Source organism: Coloeus monedula, assembly GCF_965178545.1.
Source record: "Coloeus monedula genome assembly, chromosome: 2".
Classification (NCBI taxonomy): Eukaryota; Metazoa; Chordata; class Aves; order Passeriformes; family Corvidae; genus Coloeus; species Coloeus monedula.
Genome location: NC_138782.1, coordinates 82318986 through 82339566, shown reverse-complemented (window position 1 = coordinate 82339566; position 20581 = coordinate 82318986). Strand labels below are relative to the sequence as shown.

Genomic DNA, 20581 nt, shown 5'->3' with positions numbered 1-20581 from the left:
TAATTCATAATCCAAATAATCAATCTGCAATGTAAACAAGTAATTATTTTCTCCGATGTAATAATGGTAAATAATGACACTGAGCATTACATATTCCACTTGAGTTCATTAAATGCAATTCTTCAGTCACAAAGGCAGCAGGCATTCTGTGATGAACTTCCTTTGAGCTATGTTCAAATGAGTGGAATAACTGAGATTCCTGATGGAGATCTAAGCCACTTCCCTTATTTTCTTAATGGTTTCCACTATTTGCATACTCAACTCCATTTTATAATTTGCTATTTAAAATAAATTCATTTCCCCAAACTCTTCTCTCCCTATCCTATCTAAAACAAACTTATTTACATTTAAGTAAATGCTTTTCACCAAGTAAGTTGTAAGAAAAAAAAACCTCCTAAAACAAAATCAATAAGGGAGCAAAAACATAAAGGGAGCAAGTATTTCAAGTTCTGTATTAATTTTCTTTCTGAATTTCCTTCCAAAGATGCTACAGGGACAACAGTTTTAAAGGTTTAAAACACGCTATTACATATTTTTGATTATTTCTCTTTCATACAAGGGACCAACTCTGTCCAGTGATCACCTTCCTAACTTTTGCCCAGTATTTAAATGAAACTGCATGTCATTCACACCAAGAAAGTAAACAAAATACAGCCTTTTACTTCAAATATTTTATGAATGCAAGATTACAAGAAATATAATAGTCAAAATGCAGGGCTATCAAGCACTGAACCAAGAATGCTGGCATCAGTTTGCCTACCATTTTGCATGTGGAAAAAATACACTATGTCTACAGGTACAAGGCATCACTAATGCATCATGAATTACTCTGGTCAGCCAACATCACCTCTGCAGCTTGGTGCATGTTTCAGTTTATTATGAAAATAATCATCATAATAATAAAGTTTGAGATGAGACACTGGAACAAAACCATTCTTGAACAGGAAATTTTTTTTTTTTTGCTCTTACCGAGGTAACACCAAAAACTAAAAATAAGGTCTCACAATTTAGCAGCCTCCTCAACACTTGTTAGGCTAGCCTTCACACAAGGAGCATGCAAACAGCCACTCTTCTTGCTTTAAATTGAGGGCTATTGGTTAATTCAAGTCACTGTTTTTTCACCCTATTCAATCAACCTGTTGAACTGGATGTCCACCTAGGAAAAAGAAAATAAAATGATGTTAAGTGTAGCAGACAAGTACAGATCACACCAAGAAGCTAACACTCATGAGCTGTCATAATAAGGGATAATAATAACAATAAAAAAAAAAAAAAATCAGTCTTTTCTGTGCATATTTTTCATTTGAAAGGTCCCAGGAAATCATGATGTGCCTGGCCGTTTCTGTTGCTGATTTCTGATGACCTCTAATTGTTTTTTGCATTGCTGATAGTATGTTGAGAGACTTTTGTTTTCATCTAACAGCTTTTTATGTTCTTGTACCAGACGGGATGTGTTTTGCTGGTCTTTTTCATCCTGGTCCAGTTCTGCTATTAGTTCTTGTCTGAAATTAGAAAAAAAAAAGTCATTGTCATTTATATTCTATTTCTATTTGTGTGTAGATGACTTCATATGTTTCAAATCAGTATTTCATTATCAATCTAAACTCACAGCTGGTGATATTTTGTTTAAAAGAAGTTGACAAAAGAAATGTTATTCTTTAATGTAGTCTGGGGAAAAATTCCCTTCCAAATCAAATCCACATTTAAACTTTAAAATAGCTGAACGACAGAGCCTCAGTCTCTAAAACTGTCCTTTAGATAATGTCTTTCAGATGTAGTTTTACAGGTCACAGTAAAATATCTAAGGAGCCACACAATATTTCATAAATATATTCAACTGCAATTTTAGGTATCTATATGTACATTTTAAATTTCTAAAAGGCAACTTAAAATACAAAATTGCAGTAATTTTTGTAACTTTTTAGTGAAGTGCTATACTTTCTATCTGGACTTGAACTTGTCAAAGCAGTGGAAAAGTAGAATCAAGGAAATTACTTCTGTAAATGACATTTCACATTATTTATGCCGTAAATAATATGTTCAATATGTTTTTCTAGCAAAGATTTTAGAGACCCAAACACAGCGATAATCTTCCTATAATTTATTCTGTAAAACTGATGTAGCAGTTTGTTTTACTATTTTGTTATGAGGTGACAAGAAGGCAAGCTGCCAGCAATATTTTTGCAACAAAATAGCAAAGGAGAAAGCTCATGTTAATTAATCATTGCCATACGGTTTTTAATTACAGTTAAATAAAACTTAATAATTGTATGAGGGTTGAACTAGTAACTACCTTAACCAGCATTAAATTCATCCATCACATCATTTTTTGTTTTAATGCCTACAGACAATTACATTCTGACTAAGAAAAAACAGTTTGGAAGAAATGTGAATACAAACTTCCTAGAAAAAAAAAAGTAGGAATCTCAAAGCAGAGAATTAAGAGTTTTGAAACAAATATATTTAAAATAATTTACTGGCCCTTAGGGACAACATAAATAAAATTAAAGTATTATCTTTAGCTTCATTATCTCCTCATCAAATCTAAAAATTCTAGTTACATGTGAAAAAACCAAATTGTTCTCAGAATACTAAGCCCAAAGTGAATATGTGATAGGAGTTCAATCTTAAAGTAATGTTTTCCCCCCTTCTGTAGGCTATTTCTACTGTACAAAAGGTTTACACACACATTTTTCTCATTAGCTAATCCAGAAATACCAAGGCAAGCTCCCTATTAACAGCTGCTCGCCTGCAGTGGCTCAGACACTGGCCCCCAGCATCAGGAAACAGAGTACAACAAACTTGTTATGAACTCAAATTCTGAATCAGCAATAACTTTTGATCAAATACAACAATTCGTGCAGCTGCTTTACTTATACATGTAAACAATGCATGAAGAAAGAGTCTATTTCCAGTGCACAAGGAGAAGGTACATAACAGCTTTTAGGTCTTAAACCCATGGTAGAAAAATATGAGTGTTGATAATATTGCTGTAAATGCAGTGCTTGACAAAAGTCAGATATATGATTAAAACTAACTGCAAAATGAGTAACATTGACACATTACTCAAAAGTCTATAATTCGTTAACTAAATGATTATCTACAAACTACAATTGAAAATATTTTAAGTGACAGTGTTGCAAATAAAATTCAAAGGTTCTTTAACAGTCCAGGTCTTTCATTTGAGATGAAACAAACATTACCAGTTTGTTACATACAGAGATTTGCCACGACGTTATGTAGGACTTGTCCAGAAGAGTCTTAATATTAATTAGAACTTTCAATTACCTGCTCTAAATATTTCAACTGTACTGAGCAGCTCAGTATTTCTGAGTTTAAGGTTAAAAAAATAATTATGTCCTATGAAATGTTACTTCATAAAGCCAGAATTAACAGTCACAGTGATTATTATTTACTTTTTATTATGTATTTTTATTATTATACACAGACTTTGTGTAAAGGAAACACATAGAAGAACATAAAAGGTTAAACACATTTCACTTACTTCCTCTGCAACAGCAATGCAATTTCTGTCTGAACTTTCATATATTCTTGTGCCATTTTGCAGTGCTGTTCAAACACAGCCATAGATTCTTTGGAGTTTGGGCATGGTGCTAGAGGCTGAAAATAAATCAGACATGTTAAAGACTAATGAACTGATATCTAAGTAAATAGTGTGTTAGAATGTCTCTGCAGTGTATTTATAACAGTCTTAAAAACAGTAAGCTTTTAAAAGTAAGTGCCAAACCATGCCCTGGAAAATATTACTGCACCAATGTCAAGGTTTACTTAAATCTGAAGTTTTTAATCTGACACTTGTCACAAAAATCAAGGCAGTGTTTAATCCCACACACAAAAAATAAAGTGTATACAACAATTTGATTCAGTAACATTGAAGCAAATAATGTCTTATTTTGACAGTCAAACTCAGCTTACATTTGGTTTTAGGGATCATGTTTCCCAGGGCTTATTTTTAATAGCTTGATCAAACCTGAGTCAACTAATCTCAGATTACATAATATATTTTTTTAGCCTTGGTCAAAAATTAGACAGAACATAAACCCAGGTAGATATGTGGCACTATATTTTGCAGCCCCAAAGTCACACGTTAGAATAAAATGCAAACTTGAGAATCTAATGAAGTGTATATTTATTACCTGTAACTGATGATCTAATGTGAGATATGCCATTGGGATGGAGTTATCTGACCCATTGGTCTCTGTAACAATACCAAGAAAATGTTAATGTATTTTCAAGAGTTAATTCTATTCTTACAGGATAAAAACAAGAATTCTAAGTAATTTCACAATACACAATCTGAATGTGGATAGGCAGATGGAAATAGCAGCGTTCCAATCCCAAGGCAGATGAATCATTTTGTTTTTCTGATAGTTAAGAACATCAAAAGTATGGTCTATCACATCAAGAAGAAATAAAAATTATGGTTATCAACCTACATTTCGAGAAGCCATGTAACAGCACACAGATTTTAAAAATACTATTTTTGTACAGTTTGCAATCATTTCTGTTTATAAAAAAATTGCCATTTCATTCTTGTTTATGAAGGATCAGCCAGCCAGCCCATGCATCTAATGACTTTAAAATTAGAAGCTGTGCAAATCAGCTCTGCCAAAGTAAAATAAGCACAACCTCCTGCTCAGTTTTGAAACCTGCTCCCAGTGAGGTCTCTAAGTATCTTCCTCACAACATGCTCTAGGGCATCTCCTCTGCTCTGTATAGATACTTTGTAAGTAGCAAGGAACCCAATAACCAATCTGTCTCCCAGGCATGGCTGCTCTCTTCTTACACTGCCGTTACTCTGGATTTCTCTAGAGCTTTCATTACAGATTTAGTATGTTCCTGAAATCTTTTGGTAGCCCACAATCTGGGGATCACGAGGTTACTGTTAAGCTTTAAAAGACACAGGAGTAAAGACACACGGAGAAACTACTGATTTTACAGCCGCATAATCGCTACTAGAGGATTATATGGAGAAGGGTAGGTGGGAAAAAAAAGGGGCTGCTTACCCATACCCCAAAAGCACCTGCCACAGAGTAGTCGTGGTAGAGAAACTAAGGTGTTGCCCTCAAAGACTATGCTATTTCCAAGAGCAGCTTCAAAAGGAAACAGAAATAAGAGGGTGGGAATGGAGAAAAAGTAGTTAAGTGTATGCTTGTAAGGAAACTGGAAGGTGGTAAAAACAAAAAAAAAAAGAAAACAACCCTAAAACCAGAGACTTAATCACCATGGTATCTTAAATGCAATCAACATGAGAAGTCCTTCCCTACATTAGACTATTGCCATATATGAATACTGCTACAATGAAGGAATCATTGCAATGCTTCAGAAATACATCAATACATGTAAATACTTCGGATGACATTCCTGAGTGTTTCACCACCATGTCACAGAACTGCAAATTTTCCTTGATTGACCAGATTTGGCTGCATCCTTGTTTTAACACTTTGCTTCACTAAATTATAAACGTAGCATCTTTTACAGAAAACCAAAATTATTTCTCTCTTCAGAAATTTGAACAATTCTTTGTGCATGGCCTACATAAACCTAGCAAGAAAAAGTATACATGTGGCACATTCTGTATTTACCTGAGTATAAGGAGAGTGATTTCTGTGGGCCAGAAAACAGACCTGAATTTTAGCTCCAGTGCTGTGCTGCATTTAAGACCAAAAACTTGGCACAAACTTTTGTTGCACTGGCTTATGATATGCAATTTTCAGGTCCCAATGAACTATTGACTGGTAAGAGCTTGCTTCCGATGTGAGGCAGCAATTCCCATTAGTGCTCACTGCCTAAAGCAGCTCAGGATCCATGCTGCACAAGAGGGCACAGGGTGGGCTGTTGCAATGGGCAAAGGCTTGGGGAAGTTATGAGTGACAAGCACTGACTGTGGTCAGGCAAAGCAACAAAGGACAGAAGGAAGAAAATAGAGAAGTGAAACACAGGAGCGTGTTGTCCTCCCACAAACACGGGGAAAAAAAAGTTCATCTTACATAATTACCTTACATTTGGTAAAATACAAGTGTGCAAATATACATACATATTTATGTATATATTTATATATGGTCATGCAAGAGTCAGTCACCACACGAGTTTCCACTTTGCAGTTGGTTACAGAAAATGTCTGATCATCCAGATGAAAAGGATCACAAGAAAAAGATTACAGAATCTGAGACTAAGTTTAAGATTCAACACGTACATTTCCATAACAAAAATGTAATTTTTATTTATATTCTAAAAAGGAATTTGTGGGGATCCATTGTTTTCCTGCAGTCCAGTACTGGTTCTTTCCATAACAGAATGCATTGACATTTAAAATCAAATTGAACTATTCAGTTATCTTTATTCTTAATCCTATTTCATAACAAAAGAACAGTGATGCTACAGTAGAAGTATTTACAAGGTTTCTGCAGACACGTTAGTTCATTTAAAACCAGTAATTTTGTGTGCTCATTTACATTCTGCATAAGCAAAATCACAACAGAGATGAAAGATAGAAGTAACCTGCTCCAGCTGATACTCACCTGCATAACATTTAATTCCAGATGTCTGGGCAATGAAATCTTTAAATGTGCATTCAAAATACAAATGGACAAGACTAAAACGTTCCAAGATGTCTGTTCCCCTAATTCCCCAAAATCACACTAGAGTAAAAAACCGGTGCTAACAAGATCTTCATTAAATATTACTACCACTGTAGTGTACAGTACTTTCTTAAAAGCAAAATGCTTACAAGTTCACGCAACTTAACAGTCTATAAAAAGGCATTCTTAAAGTGTATGTGAAGAACAAGGCACTAATGTAATGACTGGATTTAAGCAGAACTTGAAAGAATCATGACCTTCATTGCTTACTTTATTTATATCTGAGCACATACCCCACACCACAACCAAATAAATACTTTAATTTTTTTACTGGCAAAAATATTAAGTAATGGACAAAGGATTACCTGCATCATCCGGTGTCCATGGATTACGTGTTGGCTTTTCAGAGGTTGGTCCCGAGGTAGTGATCATTCTCACACTAGGACTAGATGATCTACTGCTGTTTCTACTCTCCTGGAATGACAAAATAAAATGAAATGACAAGTTAACAGAAGATTTTTTGAGAAGTTCATTACAAAGAAAAAAAAAGCTGAAGAAATCTGAACCTATAATCCTCCAAAATGCTCTGCCTCCCCAAGCTTTTACCCTGAATGCTCTCCTAACGGTTTGGTCAACTTTACATGCATTGCAGGGATAATTTCATCCCCATTTTTTCTCCTTTACTGTGTAAAAGAAATGGATACAATTTTGCTATTCAGCATAATAAAAAGCAATGCTGAACAACGTGTTCAAGATCTTTATAGAAAATCATGACAATATGCCAAGTAATTTTCACACCATCATTCAGTGAAATCTAGCAGCTCCACAACATAAGGAAGAAATAAAGTTTGTTTCCAATGTTTAATCAGTGAATGGAACTACATTCAATTAAAGGAATACAGCTTAGTAGCTGCACTAGACTACTGTGTATTAATCTACAGTTTTCTTCTGGTTCTTTTGTTAACTCAGAGGTTATGTGATTAATCGTCAGAAAACATGAAAAAAGAGCTTAATCAAAAAGGATCAATCAATTGAAGCACATCAATCAGAAAATGAGTACATTCTCCCTCATGAAGCAAATTAAGAACTAAACTGAAATTCTGAAGGATGTTTTTTCATGTACTGTTTGACTCCTCCAATCCTTTTGTTTACCAAAGCACAAAAACATAGTACACATTTCATTATTCAACTAAGCTGCTTTTTCAGAAATGTTATTTGCAATACATATGTTTCTATTTCACCTATCCCCTCAGTGACATTAAATTAACACAGTAAAGGATTTAAGACTATAAGCCCCAGCCAAGTTTCTCAGAAAAAAATGAAGTAAAAAGAAAAGATGCTATTAAAATACAACTATTTTCAAGGTGATGTATTTATCATGAAATGATTCATTAAATGACTCAATTTTTCAAAAGAAGCACTCAAATATATGTTAACTAGAAACTATATTTCTTTACGACTGCTTCCAAATATCTGACTTTAAATTAAGTTTTAAAATTCAGGATTTCAGCCAAGTAATGATCCAAAGAATAACAAGATTCTACACACTGAATGATCCATTATTTCAAATGCATAGTCTTTCTTCTGCAATGTTTATTAAGCATTTTGTGTTTTATGTTAACAGCCAGAAACAGGACATTAAACTGTAGAAATAATCTGATGGATATTATTGAGATGACAGACTTGAAAAATCTTTTGTGTTGGAGTCTTTGTTGTCATTAAGTAAGGTTTAAGTTGTCGAGCTTACTGTTAATGTCCTCAGATATGAATGATAAACACACCCTGCTGACGTAAAAGATTAGAAAATTGAGAAAGCACTTGTAACAGCTTTTAAGTCCTTTAAGCAAAAAGAGAGTTGTTGAGTATCTATAGTGGACAGTGAAGGGCACCCGAGAAATACTCTGGTTACAGTAACTACTCAGTGCTTTACCAGATTGTTTTGGTCCATCAACCAAAAAGTATTTCCTTGATATCACTATTTACATGAAATTCAGTAGATCTAGAAATGAAGGAATCACATCTGAAGCATATCTAAAAAGCACTACAAAGCTGAAGAGAAGTTCCCCAGACTGAACACAGGTGAGATTACAGTGTTTGAGCATATGTTGAGTGAGATACTTTAGGTCTCCTGGACGGCAGCCCCTCTGACAGGTAAACCAGTGTCTGTACTTTAGCAATCAGTTTCTGCTACCCCTTCATCCTTGCTTCCTCCAGACTCGCTAGCAGGTTACTCTCAAATCATCTTTGCCAGGTGGTCAAACCCACAAGGCATTCTTAGCTTTCATTTCTCAAAGACTTGCAGTCTTGAAAAGCTGGCACACTCTGAGGAATAACCCCCTCGAAGTTTAATTAACATAGGCAACACAATTTAAAGAAATCATCGTTACTAGTCCTGTTTCCTCATCTCATCTGTGAATTTTATCTTGCTGTGAAAGGGGAGAAAAAAACCCGAATGTACATCTGCGACAAATTTCACAATCTCATGGACAGAATGATTCATCTGTATAATATCAGATCCCCAAATTATCCCACTTAGCTTGCATGCATGTGGGCATGTACATTCTGACCTTGCTTCTCAACTGTTCATGTCAGTACGAAGTTTTCTTTAATATATTAATTTTTTTCACTTCAAAGTAAACTTTAAGAGTTACGAAGGCCCAGCAACAGTTACGACATCCCCTCTCCCCCAAAATACCAACAATACCAAAACAGAACAAAAAAAATGTTTAAAAGAGGTAGCAGGTAGTTTTGGTATTTATGATAGTACTGTGAAAGATGATGTACCAAAACAACCAAACCAATAAAAGATACACAGGGAAGGAGAAAGATACTGCACTGGGTATCTGATCACAACCTGCAGATCTTGAGTCATTATGCCGGATATGTTTCTCAGTATCTGTATAAAACATTAAATTTTGTAAAGACTGCATGCAGCATAAATAGCAATTTGCTGTGTTCCTTTAAGTCCCCAAAACCAGTACTAGTTGCAGTTCAGAGTCTGCACATCTGTTTCTGTGTTACAGAGGTGTTAAAGCAAGAGCAACAGTGCTAGACAGAGGACGTACTAAAATGTCTTAAAGTGCATGTACAGGGAATAGGCACAAGAAAGAATTCAGTGCAAAAAAAAGAGAAGATATTAATAGAGAATCACAGTATAGAGACAGAAACAAAGGAAAATGTAGCATTTGACTTTAGAAGAAACAGTTGCATCAGGGCTGCTCATGTCACTTGGAGTAAGGACCAGTCTAAGGTCCCCCAGCACTATAATCTGTGAAAATTCAGACCTAAACACATGTTCTGAGCACAAAATCACTCCAACAGCTGATCCAAAGATGGAAAACCTTTCACCTAGCAAATTTCCCTATCTAAACTGTTGATGCTGAGTAGTAAAACCTTCAGTAAAGCACTATTAGTGTCTACTGTTGAAAACAACAGTAAGAGCAGTAAGTGTCTCAACAACATAAACATAGTAATCATCAGCCATTCAAGCCACACAAAAAATTCTTCTAAGAGCACACAGAAATAAAATAGACATACAATCATAAAACACACAATTAAATTAAAATAGACAAACAGGCACACAGGAAGACAAGAGTCTTGGTCTACCCTTTCAGGTAAGCACACAAACTTTGGTATATGTATTATTAAATATTTATTGTATGTTTATATATATATATATATATATATATATATATATATATAGAGTATATATTTTTATTGTATATTAATTAATCTTATATATACATATATTTGAATATTTATATCCAATATTAGTGTTTTCCTTCACCTTAAGAAAAATTCCATTCTGAATTGGAAAAACCTTTCTAATGAAAACCCAGAAGTTAGAATCATTTTCTATTGACACAGCAGCAATTTTCAGGAAAAATATGTCCAATAAAAATATTTCTGATCAGCTTTACTGTGTCAAATAGTTAAAAGCTAGAAAAGAGACACCGTGGCAATCCTTCAGCTTGAGTGGGATAGGGCCTTTCCCAGCCTGGGTGAGGGAGCAGAGGCACGCAGGGCCACGGCTGCTTGGTGAAGAAGGCTGTGCTGCAGAGTGGGTGTAAGGGAGAATGGAATGCAGGGAAGAAGGATGTTTGCAATGAAGGGAGGGAGGGGGAAGGGGATTTTCACATTAGAAAGGATACCCTATAAATGGTATAGTGCATATGGGGAGACTGGATAAACTGACCAGAGATATGCCAGTCTGATGTTTTTTCTGCTTTAGCTTGTAGATTGCTTAGAGAGATAGCAGTTCAAAACTTCTAATAAAAAATCAAGGCACTGAGGTCTAGAGCTATAGAAAACCATACGGATGAATCTTAAGTCTTTAGCCATAATTTCATTGTGCTTTGATTCCTCATGGTTTTCCAGTTTTATTTTTTTTAATATACAAGCATGTGTACATCAAAAGTTAGCATTAGTTTCAGTGGACTTCTCTATCTATCCTCCCATCAAAAAGGGGATAAAAATTCATTACTTGTTTATATGGATAGTGCAAAAATGTCTTTGAAACTGCAGTTTTCATGCCTGTTAAAATACTATGTTTTCCAGATTTTACCATAATGTTTCCAAAGACACTGCAGGAGAGCAACAGACAATTGTAATTCTTCCACTTACATTTCCAATATGTACACTATCAAAACCAAGAAAGTAAAATGTGACTCTGGTTCTTCTATAGACCCACATGAGAAATTGGTGAGGTAAACATAAAACAAAATTTCTGTATCCTTCTGTTCACAAGAACAATTTAGCTAGAACATCCATACAAGTAGTCAAACAGCTTTCTAAGAAAGATTATTATAACAGTTACTAAGATATGAAGCAATTGATGAAAATCTGAAATATTAACCATTCATTAAAATGAACAGAATGAAAACTTTCAAATACAAAAGCTGTAATTAAATATATTCATACATCAATCAGCACAATTTGGTATAACTGATGTATTGTCACAATTTTTTCCCCCAAGTCTTGAATAATTTTAATTCTACAATTAACTGAATAGGCTACATTGTTCCCTAAATTTTGCAGATTAATTTCTTTCTAACAAACCTGTCTTCTCTGAAGATAATAAAATGTATTTCAGACTTGTTATTTTCTGATAGACGTACATAGTAAATTTACTAATACCTACAGGATTGATGAGGTTTCTGTGGCTATCACACTCCACAGAATTGAAGAAAAATCAAAGGTTATCTCCCTGGTAATTACACTCCCCAAGAATTACCACCTATTTGAGATTATTGTAGTAGGTTGTTTAATATGGAAACCTGATTAACCTGATGAATATGCTAAGCACCAGTATCCCACATTCAAATAATACTAGGGATCTCAAAATTGCTAATTCACACTAAGTACCAAATAGCCTCTGTGAACTATTGAAGCAATCAAAACCAGAAAATAAACACATCTGAATGAAGCATTAGCTATACTTTTCTCATTTAAAATTGAAATGAAACTAGGAGCATATTATGTAGCATACCACTGTTTCTGTTACCATGGCATTTACAATACCAGACAAATAGCTATGTTATTATAAAATATCTTTTTGAAATAGTGCTTTTTTTAAACATAACTTTGTGACAATACTCTGCTGTAAACCTTTCACAAGAAATAGAAAGATATTTCTGTAATTTACTATTCAGGATTCAGAGATTGCTATTAAATAACATTTATGATACTGATGCACATGCTTTTTATTTTCACGCAGAAAGTGAGTCTATATATAACTGTTTTAGACAGTAAGTAGTAATTACAACTGTTTTCTACATACAGAGAAACAAAAAGGCTTTCCTGTGTAACATGGGCTCTCAGCCGAATTAGGCGGTACACAAAAAACATGTGTACATAAAACCGATAAATACGGCATAAGCTATACAGAAAATGCTTCTCCATCTAGAGCTCATTCATAGTTACCCTCACAGCATCTCATTTCAGTGCAATACAAACAACACTACAGTCTGCCAAGCTTCCACATCATTCCTGTGAAAGCATCAAAGGTGAAGAGTTCCAGATCGATTCCCAAGTACAGATTTGGTGCTGACTTTGCTGAAAGGCAAAGAAGAGATGAGAAGGACATTACCTGACTGGACTCTGTTCCAGCAACACTAAGATCTTGAATGGATCTGCGCCTCTGCTGTCCGTTTCCTGCTGGGAAAAAAACAAAACAAAAACAAACCAGTGAAATATACTCAGAACTAAATAAGAAGGGTGCGACTGTTGCAGAGGAGCTTGGAATTTGTACAAATCCACAGAGACAAAGTCAGAGAGGGGGAGAGAGAGACAGCTGCAGAATTTTAACTCAAAACATGCTGGCCTGTCAACAAAAAGTATACCCTAATACAATAACCACTCCTACCACATGAATAGCTGCTGCACTCTACTCCACCATCTTCTGTCACATGTATTTGGTCAGGCTTAGTACTTGGGGCAGGAGCTGATGACGACATCTATTTCAAGTGCGTTACGTTATGGGGATTTCTAAAAGCTAAACCGCGAAGATAACAGGCTGCCAGCTTTAACCTGTTGCTCTTTGGCTTGCTTAAGGAACACAGCAAGGACTTCTGCCTGTATGCTGCTCCCCTCAAGAAAACTAAAGTGAAAGCGCTTCCTTCTGGTCTCCTGTCTCCTTCAGAGGAATAAAACTATGTCCTATTCTCATGCTCTGAGAAGTGTGAAAAGGGGACCGTTCAGCTAAATCACATCTCACCATCAACCTATGAAGCACAATGCTGTAATCTTTTCCTCTTCTCCTTCCACCTGTTCGCAATTATCCACCAGTGACAGCTACATAAAACAGTTTAAATTTTAGCACTGACACGCAATCAAAGGCATTTTCAGGAAACAAAATCTCCTTAAATATAAAAGGAGATTATGCAACAGAATCTCCCCAGCTACTTTGATTTTTATTACAGTGATTGTTTATATTATCTCTTGAGAGCAGGTCAGCTGTCCAAAAGGAAACACCAAAATGTCCTGAGTAACAGCTGACAATGCTCAAAATTCTTGCTCTTAGCTCTGCATTACGTAACTCTGCTACTGGAGGGGAGCATCTGAAACACGTACTGCAGCCGTGGCAGCCCCTCGCCCAGCGGCCCTGCACTCGGCAACCAACACAGCTCACTCAAAGCCCTGCAAAAGGCATCACATTGCTGACCTTTTAGATACTTCTCATTCAGCATCATTCCCACGACTCCAAGCCTATCCCAACACGTGTTTTGAATTGCAACAGTTACTACAAAAATGTGAGAGTATTTAATATTGATTGATATATTTAATAAGCCTTTAAGTTTTTAAATATACGTACTATTACACTTAGGAACACACTAACACAAAACAGCAATACAAAATTTTTAGTGTCACTTTATCAGTTTGTCATGACATTTTAAAATTTATAGAAAGTACTATAAGAAACAAGCATATAAGAAAATCAAGCAGGATTCTAGAACAGGAATATACTTTTCACTCTGACTACAAATGGATTTGGATTGCAACTGTTCTGTGGTCCTGATCTTTTGCTTCTGAAATTCAGGGAAAGTATATACTTACCAAAGCAACAATGGCTAAGTTGTGTTAAATTCTTTGATACTAGGGATCTTGTGAATGACAAATCTATGTCAAAATGTCTGAACTTGTTCATTTGCAGTGAACTTTTTCACTACATAATCATTTAACAAGCAAGATTATACATTTAATAGAATTCTGCGCTGTGGATACTTCATCTGGCTGCCACAGCTCATCTCAATATTCAAGATATGTGTGATCCACCCACGACTGATACAAAATTATGTGCACATTTCATTCAACAACATTATTATAAAATTAGCTCAGCTGAAATAGGCTTGCAAAAATATCTGAAATTCTCATTTCAGATTAGCAACATTTGTGAATTTAAAGAACCCAGCACATGTGTTGCTGAAATATTAGAACATGGCTGCCAAAATGTTAAAATAATCAGGGTGGGGTGCAAGAAAGAAAAGAAAATGCCTTGCGGGAAGTGAAGGGGTGGGGGGGGGGGAAGGAAAGAGGGGCCAAAACTACTGTGTTATAAAAAATGGACACCTTTAAATGAAATATCTTCAAGTTAGTAGCATGAGGGAAGAGCAAGCTCTACTAGGCAATGCCATTTTAATTAGTGTAACTACTGCAGACATCTGGCAAATAGCTTCGACAAGGCAGAAACAGACTATAAATCAACAAATACTTATTGCTCCAGATTCAAGACAAATTTCAATTGAAAAATATACTATACAACACAACAGAAAACAGTTATTTGAAAAGATCACAGCTACTTCTTTATGCTTTCCTCTCCCAGTTTTGATCTTGTTCTTACCTCTATGTCCATTTAAAAATCATTTTTTCTCATTATAAAAACTAAGAGATTTGTATATGGACAGAAGTTAATCCACAGTAACTTGATGCACAGTGTCAAGCTTTTGGTGGTTTACAGGATTTTAAGATTAAAAAGCGAATGTCACAAAAATACTTCATGGCCTCAGAAAAACCTATTTCACATAGTGTTGTTTATTTTCTAAAATTAAATTCTAAAGGAACAGGAAACTTCCATCATGTCCTGCCCCACATACTGCAGGCAAAAATAAATTCTACAACTTATTAAAGCTTTTGATCACCACCCCCACCCGGCCGCCAAATATCCAGACCAGCTATGACCTCTTCTCCCTGCCCTTTAGCAGATACTTGCGTCTCCTTTTACACTTTCTTATTTACTCACAGTCCTCTCTTTGCTTTACACACCTACAATGGTCAAGGCTCTATCACAGTGCAGGGTGATCAGTGACTGTAACAATGGTACAAGACATTTTGAAGAAGTTAAAACATTGATCTGAATTCCAGAAGAATGAAGTGATCTGGGAAGACAAGGGTGGGATTTCTGGCATATACTGATTTTAAAAGTACATAGAAAAACTACAGACCTACAGCATCCATAATTCCTATCCACCTTCTAAAGACCCTCTACAAAATGTGTGTATCTTGAGTAATCATTTATGCAGTGTCAATGCTATAAAAATCGTAACGCTGTGGCACAGTTTCAGATGACAAAATTACAAAGCCAAATGCACACATGCTAAATGCACGAGATGTCTAACATTGCCAGTGAAGAGAAGGCTGTACTTGTAGGTATATTTGCTAGATGCTGCTTGAATGGTTTCTATCAAAAAAGTACAAAAACCTAGAATTCATATTTTTTTTTGTTTCTTTAAACATAAAGATACTTAAACCTTTTGTACTTACTAGGATTTTTAAAATATATATATGCATATAAAAATAAAGTTGGTGCTTATAACCTGTATTATACATACTGTAAATTAAAAAAAAAAAAGAATTAGCCTAGTCACTAGGCTATCTGGTTGCAGGATACCACGACTGCAAACTCATTTGCTATACAGGTGCTTATAACCTGTATTATACATACTGTAAATTAAAAAAAAAAAGAATTAGCCTAGTCACTAGGCTATCTGGTTGCAGGATACCACAACTGCAAACTCATTTGCTAAATTGTTACACAAAGGAGGAATTATTTGATCCATTTTTCTGTTTCTAATTTTTGTAAGCTAGTAACACAAAATAACATCTTAAATGAACAAATAGTTCTATTCACCTTTACTGTACTTATTTAGAAAGAAGAGCAAATATATTCTAAAAACTTCCCCGCCTGCCAATATTTTACCTTTAATTGATAAAAACATGTGTTTTACGACCTTGGTAGCATAATCAGTTCATGGACGAAATGCAGTTGAGGCAACACATTACGAAAACCCCCAATGATAGCAGATGTAGTACTCATACTTCCAAAATAGCCCTGCCCAAAGCAGCTGACTCACGGTAACATGCCTGCCTGGTGCCTCCCCTCTTCGGGCAGCAGCTGCTCTACCATGTGCTCAGCACAACTCCAGGCAGCAGCACAGACCGGCATTTGTGCGGCTCCAAGGACAGGGACGAGCTGCTCGCCCCATCGAGGGATGTGACCAGGGAAGTTCAGAGGAGCCAGGTCTGTGGCAGAAGTAGTATGGAACATAACTGGGTGGGATCGAGATGGTGGTGACAGTTTGGGGGTCTTGGAAGTTTAGGGGTCTAGACAGTGGAAAGTGTGTTTAGACGCCCAAACTGAGAGCCTTGTGCTGAGAGAGGAAAGAAGTGAGAAATACACAGATGAGTATAATTAATTTACTGGGCAGATGATCACATTCTGGCATGTAATGATTAATCTCATTTTTTTCTGGCTTTGGGATTATTACTGGAAAGCCGTTCTGCCAACCAGAAAACTTCAAATACAAAGCCCGGATTCATTTGCAGACAATTTACCTATTTTTTTCTGTAGTGCCAATACTGTCTTTTAGCTTAAGTAGTTCTCTCTTCCTAGTTTTTAGCTGCAGATTCATCTATAGAAAATAATTATTCATTCTCAGCTTTCATTTTGTGGGCTAAAAAAAGCCATGGTTTCAGATTTGTTTTTATACTCTCTATACCGCTCTTATCCTAGTAACTCTTCTTCATATTATTTCAGTGCATGTATGTTTCTTTTATATGGCTGACCAGAACAGTATGTTGAATTCCTGATTCAAACTCAACAAGGGCAGTAATAATGTCAGTGCTTCTTTATCTTTCCTGGAAATGAACCTTAAGATTTCACAGCTTTTCCCAACTACATTAGATTCGTGGCTCATACTACCTGAGATTCATCTGCATGCATGTGCTATGGTCCCATGTCATCTTATTAATAGAAATTGTTGTTAGCACGTGACCCTGGATTTTACCCTATTTCTATTCAGTCACAGCAAAATTCTCCCTATGTGATACTCTAATCCTCTTCTTAATGAACAGTTGTTTCTGATAAAGCTTTAACAGGGAATTTTATTATCACTCACTTGACTTAAATACCTTAGGAGTAAATTTTGAGAAAATTCATTAATATGCTTGCTCCAACCCTACACCTTTTTTCATTCCTACAGGTTTCTATTCCTTTCATATGTATTCCAAATTATCTTGGAATTCCCATCCTGTCAAGTTCAATTAAAATAGACCAGGTGAAGAATGTTTAATGACTGCCTCTGCCTAACTAAGAAACCAATAGACTGGTACAATCTATTTTGTGAAAACAACATGGTATTTTATTTCACTGACTTCTTCATTATTGCCTAAAAGTTTCAAGGTTTCTTGGAAGCCTCAGTGTTGTTATGGGCAGACAATGTACACAGACAAGAGGCACTCATTAGCTTCCAGAGCTTATTTACTAGGCTCTCATCACGAGTTAACACTGAACCTGGACAGATGTCTTCACTTTCACTTTCCTTGCTTTTTCAGGATTTCATTTATGTCACTGCAGGCCAGGACTGCTTGAAAGTTACAGTGGAAAGCTACTCTAGTAAACTTTTTTGCCCATCTGTTAGCCTCAATGCCAAAGATGTTTTCTTTTCATGGGTGCTCTTGATCTTTGGAATCTACTTTTTCATATTTGGTATTTTTAATGTAACCTCAATAAAGTTATTTGAAAGTTTTGTACAAAATTATCTTTTGCATTCAACTTTATAATACCAAACAATATCAAGATTTACAAGGAAACTTCCTCAGATGACACAATTTAGAACAGGAGTGCCACAGTTTTTAGCTAATTTCTAGGTATTATCACTTGCACTTCCTGCCCCTGACATATAATTTTGAAGTGACTTGCTTACTGTTAATGGTACACCTATCACAGTACAGGAATGATTATTTTTAGGCTTTGAGAAGTATGAAATGAAAGAAAGAAAAATGACATGCTACTAACTATAAATAGACTGGGGATATATGAGAATTATTCATTAAAGTCCCAAATGATATTATCATCCATGGTGCCTGATCATATTAATTTTTTTCCTATCAGAAGCCTCTCCTAGTAATTTTAGTTTGCATTAACTTAAACACAACAGCAATACCTCATGCACACACATTTTAGCTCTGGAAAAATGTAGTCAAATATAAGAATTACACAGACTAAGCATTAATGTTTTAATCACAAATATCATGTGGATTTGAAATTCTGTACGAAATTTATCTTAGTTTTTTGTTCTACTATTATCTGATTAAAAATGGGAGCCCAAACACAACAAAGATCAGGGCAAAACAATTATCTAGACAGGAACTTTTCAACGTAGGTCCATCTTCACCAAATGAGGTACTGCAATACAAGACTGCATATATAGTTCTGCTCTATAAGTAGATTCTGAACATCAAGATCATAAAGGAAAAGGTCCTTTAGCAGAAGAAGGAAATTTGAATTAGAAGACTGAATCATTTACTGATAAAAGTAAGTGTGTAATAAAATATGATGCTCCTCTTTACAGAAGCATTATGAAAAATTTAGTGGGATAATTTCTGGGCCTGCCCTAAAGCAACTGGAGCAAGAAGTATTTTAGCAGTCTGATCATTATTCCGGCATCTTAACCAACTGACCCGTTCACCTGGTCTGCGATACCTGGTATGATGATCTCAGGGACATCCAGAATGTTGCCAAATGAAGCAGTTTTACGATGGCCTCGTTTAGGCTTGGAATAGGCTGAAAAAATACACATATACAATACACATGCAAAACACTAAAATGGCAAGAGCAAAATTATTAAATTCCTAATACTGCATTGTTCATATACTTGGTTAAACTAGAGTTCATGCAAAAATGTGTCATGCAGAATAAACTGCATTGCCTTCCACTCATGCTTACACATAGTAAAGCAACTGTTAAAAAGCAAAAAATGCAGAACTAGGCATCATTACAACACGGTGTAATTAGTTATAGTTAGCAACACAAAAGTCAAACACAGAAAGCAGCATGGCAACACAGAAGGGAAAACCAAATGTAATTATCCAAACAGAGAAAAAATTAAATTATTTCAGTTCACCTGTACATTCAGAAAAAAATCTTGACTGCCTGAACTTAACTAAGATTTTCTCTTTAGTGCTGTGTACAAACTATTTTATAAAATGTCTAATAGTTATGTACTTCTGGTTCTTTAAATCACCTCCTTTCAAAGCAAATCTCATCTATTTCTGAAAAAATGCTTCCTTTTATTACATTTGACAATCATTCCTGCCCTTTACTCTTTCGTCTTACTAGTGAAGATTTTTTGTTTTGAAAACTGGATATCACTACCAGCTTTTTCATTTTTGAATCATGTTCAAGAAACATTATACACTTTGAAATAAAATCTTATTTTACTACTTCTGTAGTTTAAGATAAATAGGTCCTATTTAGAGATAAATCTGAATACGTCTCCCAAAGGTAGAACATTGTAGCATACTCATCTCAGTAAGTAATGGTGATGTGCATTACATGATTTACTCTTATATTTAATCTAGACGAAGATGGAACAAGAATAAATAATTTTCAACCTGATTTAACAACAGCCCAATTCTCACCCAGCCATGCGATTTTTTTTCAGGTTCACAGCATATTATTTCTGTCACACAGTTAACAAGATTAAAAAAGGAAACCAAAACCAATATAGTGCTGTTTCATCTCTTTTTGAAAAAGTTACGGTCAGATGTGCTTGACCTCATTTCTCATAGTCCACTATTGCATGAAGTGATTTCTTTAAAAAATAACCAAAGAACCCCAAACTGAAAATAGTATGCTAAGTATGTACTTTTATTTCAAGAAAAAGAAACCCAACAGTCATAACAACAAAAAAAAAACCAAACCAAAACCCCCTTTGATTATTCTGAATAGTAATTATTATTTCAAAGAAATGTACTTAAAGAAGACAAACTAGGAAAATTAAAAACTTGTACAAAGGAGGGCCAGGTTATCTCTCCTAATGTCAAAAAATTACATTACGAATGTCAATGACCAAAGTGAGTCCTGACAAATTTTAAAATAAAACCAGCATAGTGTTATTACCAGGTAAGTACACAGCTGCCTTCTGTGTTAAGAAACCTTTAGAGATATTCAGGGTGAGATGTGCTACACAATCATCCAGTCA

The 20581-nt window shown here is 35.2% G+C and overlaps 1 protein-coding gene and 1 long non-coding RNA gene across 7 annotated transcripts in view; one reads left to right on the top strand and one right to left on the bottom strand.

Moving 5' to 3' along the window:
- Positions 1 to 639: 639 nt before the first annotated feature.
- Positions 640 to 20581, bottom strand: part of MAP3K7 (mitogen-activated protein kinase kinase kinase 7) — a 44937-nt gene continuing 24995 nt past the window's right edge. Inside the window, exons 12-18 of one of the 6 annotated variants that reach the window (XM_082300831.1) lie at positions 19324 to 19362; positions 19081 to 19161; positions 12691 to 12758; positions 6968 to 7076; positions 4158 to 4219; positions 3506 to 3621; positions 640 to 1502 (exon numbers count right to left, since the gene is read on the bottom strand). In XM_082300831.1, the coding sequence (XP_082156957.1) occupies positions 1322 to 1502; positions 3506 to 3621; positions 4158 to 4219; positions 6968 to 7076; positions 12691 to 12758; positions 19081 to 19161; positions 19324 to 19362 (656 nt within the window). In that variant the 3' untranslated portion in view covers positions 640 to 1321. The remainder of the gene's footprint in view (positions 1503 to 3505; positions 3622 to 4157; positions 4220 to 6967; positions 7077 to 12690; positions 12759 to 19080; positions 19162 to 19323; positions 19363 to 20581) is intronic. The other 5 variants (XM_082300832.1, XM_082300833.1, XM_082300834.1 and 2 more) reach the window with 5 other exon arrangements.
- Positions 16354 to 18133, top strand: LOC309584700. Its single transcript, XR_014227265.1, has 2 exons — positions 16354 to 16617; positions 17579 to 18133. It is a non-coding gene; the product is annotated as an uncharacterized lncRNA (long non-coding RNA).